This window comes from Euphorbia lathyris, chromosome 3 (genome assembly GCF_963576675.1).
Source record: "Euphorbia lathyris chromosome 3, ddEupLath1.1, whole genome shotgun sequence".
NCBI classification, from domain to species: Eukaryota; Viridiplantae; Streptophyta; class Magnoliopsida; order Malpighiales; family Euphorbiaceae; genus Euphorbia; species Euphorbia lathyris.
In genome coordinates this window covers 67,778,991-67,784,534 of record NC_088912.1, presented here as the reverse complement: position 1 = coordinate 67,784,534, position 5,544 = coordinate 67,778,991, and the positions used below count along the sequence as shown (strand labels likewise).

General features: G+C 34.1%; 1 protein-coding gene across 1 annotated transcript; it reads left to right on the top strand.

Annotated features, from left to right (window-relative positions):
• Positions 1-1,438: 1,438 nt before the first annotated feature.
• On the top strand, positions 1,439-4,171 carry LOC136221560 (pentatricopeptide repeat-containing protein At4g21065-like). The gene is made up of 2 exons (XM_066008935.1): positions 1,439-3,177; positions 3,850-4,171. Exon 1 carries the CDS (start codon positions 1,607-1,609, stop codon positions 3,158-3,160), a length of 1,554 nt encoding a protein of 517 aa, XP_065865007.1. The 5' UTR covers positions 1,439-1,606; the 3' UTR covers positions 3,161-3,177; positions 3,850-4,171.
• Positions 4,172-5,544: the final 1,373 nt, after the last annotated feature.

The window sequence follows — 5,544 nt, the reverse complement described above, 5'->3', positions numbered from 1 at the left end:
AATGGACCCTTTATTTTGATAACACTTTTGAATTCATTTTTATTATGTTTTTACCATAAAAAAAGTAAACATATTTAATTTTCTATTAGTTCAATGCTAGTTTCTAAAAAAATGATAACATTTTTATAGTTTTAACGCGTTGGAGGTTAAAATTTTTTAAATTTTATCAACTCCCTCCAATCCCATTTTCTTTTAAAAAGTTTTTTATTTATTTTAACTTTATTTTTCAATAATTATAAAAACATGTTACCATTATTAATTAATTTAAATGGACTCTTTATTTTGATAACACTTTTGAATTCATTTTTATGTCTCTACCATTAAAAAAAAGAAAACATATTTAATTTTCCATTAGTTCAATATTTTCTAAAAATGATACTACCTCCGTTTCATATTACATGCCTTTTTAGAGAGTTGTATAGAAATTGAGAATATTACAAAAAAGACATTGTTGCCCCTTATTTACCGTGTTTTATAGTAGAAAAAAAAGATGACTTAACGTGTATTGATTATATAAAATGACATGTAATATGAAAACAAAAAGAATCTCTAAAAAGACATGTAATATGAAACAGAGGGAGTAACATTTTTATAGTTTTAACGCGTTGGAGGTTAAATTTTTTTTGTCCAACCCTTACGGACTGGACTTTGAAAATTTACCTCCAACCGCATGATTAAAATTAGCCCCCCAAATCTAAATTCCTGGCTTCAACACTGCGATTGGGCAATGACACGAACAGATCTAAAGAGAAGATAGGGATCTTGGACACCCACTACTAGACCTGTTCAAGGACCCGCTGGCCCATCCAGGCCCGCTGTATATGAGTTGGGTTTGGACATGCATAATTAGTTTTTGGTCCGGCCCGACCCAAATCCGAACAAACACGAATATAAGATGGGACGGGTTTGGGATTTATCTCAAAACCCATACTTAGCCCGGCCCGGCCCGACTTCTATAATTTGTACTTTAAATTTTATGTATCATTTTATAATTGTATACCATACAAGAAATCTGATCCATTGGATTTTTTACTTTCATATTCTAAGATTAGTTTTTATCAATTTTGTTTGGATTACTTTAAAATATTAAATATTATTAAAATGAAATTATATATTAGTGGTTGTGCTTTGTGAAAATATTAATTCGTGCTTTTGTTTGTATGAGTTTAACATTTTACACTAAATTTTATACAGTGAAAAAATTTAAAATTCAATATTAAATAAATTTCAGAAAAAAAATGGGTGGACAAGGCTGGACCTGAGATTTATAATTTTCTTTTTCGGGTTAAACCTGGCCCGGCCCGATATTTAAATAGTGTAGGTTGGGCTGTATATGGAAAGATGATTTTAGAGGTCAATCCGATTGAACCCGGCCCGGTCCAGCCTACTAGTCCGAAAATGTTTAAATCATACTAAAATAATTTATATGAATTTTTAATTTTTTTAATGCAAAAACACGCATAAAATATAAATTTAACACACAGAAATCACTAGATATGATCACAATCACTCATCGTTACAGAATTGGAATTGGTACAGAGAATATTTGGAGAGTCCGTCATCTTCCATGGGTTTGTAAATTCCTTGTTAAAGACAGACTGTGTTTATGCCTACGAATCCATTGTTTGGTTCTAAAGTTACTTTCGCATACAACACCATCATCAGAGCCCATGCTGCTTCCTCTCCTTCCCTTGCTCTCTCCCTCTTTTCTCGCATGCGCCGAGCTGGTGTCTCCCCTGATCACTTTACCTTTCCTTCTGTACTCAAGGCTTGTTCCCGACTCCAAAGTGGTCTACACCTCCATTCGCTCATAATTAAGCTCGCTTTCGATACTAATATATATGCACAAAACGCGTTGATCAATCTTTATGGCTGTTCTGGCCTGGTCAATGTCGCTTTCAAGGTGTTCGACGAAATGCTTGAAAGAGACTTCATCTCATGGTCTTCCATCATTGCTTGTTTTGCTAATAACGGTTTTAGCCAAGAAGCTTTGGCTTTATTTCAGCAAATGCAATTGGATGATAATGTTAAGCCTGATGAGGTGACAATGCTCAGCGTGGTTTCTGCTATTTCGAACTTGGGGGCATTGGAATTGGGCAGGTGGGTTGATGCTTATATTTCCAGAAATAATTTAGTGCTTACTGTGTCACTGGGTACTTCCCTGATTGATATGTATTCGAGATGCGGGTCTATTGAGGATTCTATCAGAGTGTTTGATGAAATGCCTCACAGAAATGTGTTAACTTGGACTGCGTTGATCAATGGTCTTGCAGTGCATGGACGAAGTAAGGAGGCAATTGGAGTGTTCAATGAGATGAAGGAAACATATTTACGGCCTGATCATGTTACATTTACTGGTGTTTTAGTAGCTTGCAGCCATGGTGGTCTTGTTGATGATGGCCGCCTAATTTTCAAAAGCATTAAAAGTAAATACGGTAGGGAACCAACACTTGAACATTATGGATGTATGGTTGATCTGTTAGGCCGGGCAGGGAAGCTTGAAGAGGCATTTGAATTTGTTGAAACAATGCCCTATAAACCAAATTCTGTCATTTGGAGGACATTGCTTGGTGCATGTGTAATCCATAAAAATCTTGTTTTTGCAGAGATTGTAAAGAAGAAGATCCACCAGCTAGACCCTTATCATGATGGTGACTTTGTACTTCTATCAAATGCTTATGGTGAAATTGGTAGATACAATGACAAGGCTGAGGTTAGAAGATCCATGCGTGAGAAGAAAATTGGTAAGAAACCCGGGTATAGTGTACTTCACATCGATGAGGAGATTCATGAGTTTGTATCGGGAGATCGCTCTCATCCCGAATCAGAGGAAATCAGGAACTTCTTGGTCTGTGTGATTGATAGTCTTAGAGATGAAGGTTATAATCCACATGTTTCCAATGTGTTTCATGACATTGAGGAGGAGGAGAAAGAGCATAGTCTTAACTACCACAGCGAAAAGTTAGCAGTTGCTTTCTCACTTCTTCGATTTAAGGACAGAAGAAGCATAAGAATCATGAAAAACATCCGAACTTGTCATGACTGTCATGGCTTCATGAAGCATGTCTCGAGCAAGTTTAATAAAGAAATTATTGTTCGGGACCGAAATAGGTTCCATCATTTTAGGAATGGAGCATGTTCTTGCCAGGATTTTTGGTAAAAGTAACACATGTTCATGTAATTTAGCCCTCTTTGATTTGGTCTAGTTGTATTAACTCCTGATGAGATGAGGCATAAGTTTCATATGAGCTTTATATAGATATGCATTCCATAATAGATGTCATGTTAGCCCTCTTCCGTTTTCGGTTGCAATTCTCCTGCTGTCTTTGTTCTTATTATCATTTTAATGGAGTTGTCACTGGAAATCTTTGTAACTTGTTAAATATAGGTTTTTCTTTCTTCCTCTTTGGTTCCTATAACTTTTTTGGTTTGGGATTTTTGTTCTCTTTCTGAATTTTTAACCCTGATATTGGATTGTGGATTATTTGAACGGTGTTCTCTGCCTTTTGGTTTATAATCAACTCTAATCTTATTCTCTTAATGCTAGGCATGCTTTATTTTTTCTTATGTTGTTTTTCTTTGAACTTCTTCTTGGCTGCATATTATTTTCCTTCTCTGCTTCTATTTAGTCCGATCGCCTCTCACTGTTGCGGTGTTTTTATATAGAATGCTCTCTTCTTTTAAATAGCTTTGATGTTTAACAACTAAGATTCGTTTCCTTAGATTTGTTTTTATGGTGTATTGAGTGCTAATACAACATCTTTCATTGTTGCATAATGAATTCAACATCCATTTAATGTCTCATGGCTGTAAATGATTTTTTTATGACTTGATTTTCTCTTCTCTCAGATTCATATGTCTTGTTTTGGTGGATAGTGTACGGTTCTTCAAGCGGCAGATGGTGAGTTCGGGATATAAGTTGGACGTTAGCAAATGCCTGTTGTTTCAATGGTTTGATCATTTCATTAGTGCTATTTTTACCATATGCTTTGGCTGATGGATTTTTGGTATACATTATGGTTCTCATTTAGCTTTTATTGAGCTTTAGTCACAACACAATGAATTCCTTGCCATATTGTCATTTTGGGACTGTCTCAAACTCAAATGTTTGGATCTGAACGTGATATTACGTGGCATCTAATTGTTTGAATTGAAATTTTCATTTCAGTGTTAAAATCGAGAACCTCACATGGATCTATTTGAGATATACCATTCAAAGAGTGTGTTTTGTGTCAAATTAGTGTGGCCATACATCTTATTTGTATACATTTTGATTAATTACTACTTCATTATAATGTTGTGTGGGTAATTTTTCTTAAATTCTTCAAGGGTTGACACTTTTAACTACAGCTCCTTATCCTTTTTGCAAGGCTTAGAAACTCATTAATCAGTTTGTTTTTGCATCTGCATTTTTTCAATGTTGTTAGGTAAATGATTTATTAGTTTTGTGTTCATTCCATGGCTTTATGAGTTATAAGTTGCTGATTATTATATGCAATGCAAGTATGCAAAAAAAACTTTTGTGATGTAAGTTTTACAAAATGCCTCTCTTGACGTCTGAAAACAGTGGAGCATTCATGCTTTGGGTGGAGCAGGTGGCTGTTATAAGGAGGTTCTTCTTTACAATCTCTCTCAAAGTCTCAGGAACATTCCAACTAGATTTGCATTTTGGTTTTGGTTTTTTTCCAAACAAAAGTTAAACTCTAACTACTGCCTCTTAAATCCTAAATATAAATCATTTATTTGGACTGAGATCTTAAACTTATTCTCAACCAGATAGTTCATCATTTCTTAATCTGTTCTGCATCTTACCAAATGAAGTTGGTAACAAATTAGATAACAAAGAGACTATCCTCTCTCTTATTTAAATATTTGGTTTCTTTTGGATGTTGTGAATAACGCACTGAGGTGCCTAATTGGTATTACACGCGCCAGACGCGGTGCGTTAGGCGCATGTGGTTGCATGATATGCAGCCTGCTTTTGCAGATGCTCAATGCATCTGTATTTAAAATGTTCTATTTACTTTTTTTTATATTTATATTTACTCTACTATTCTTCAAAATTGTACCCGTTGAGAAATTTTACGGTACTTCTAGAGCAATACTTTCAACTAATAAATTCACGACACATGCATATATAGTTTTTCTTTCTACCAATCATGTCCATATAGTGAGATTTAAAACGATTTTCATTGATTGAGTATTACTCCAAGAGTACGGTAAACATGAGTAAATATAAAAAAGTAAAAATTCACTATTAATTTTTGTCAAACCATAATATTACGGTTGAGCTATCTAAAACTTGCATCCAAACCTCTTTAATTTTTTTTTTTTTTTTTTACAATCAACAACCGTATATTTGAAATTAACATGAATCTTCATTTCTTCTTACCAAAGTTTTTCTATTATCTCTAATTTTTCATTATTTTATCTTAGTTTTCAACGGAGAACAATCATGATTATTTTAGCTAATATTATTCTCAAATTTCAAATACCAAAACTCCCAAAATGACTAACGATGTCAATCACAGTGTTTGTTTTGTA

What these genes read in the sequence shown, in the direction of transcription:
- LOC136221560 (XM_066008935.1), top strand. Translation starts at nt 1,607, where the DNA reads ATGCCTACGAATCCATTGTTTGGTTCTAAAGTTACTTTCGCATACAAC.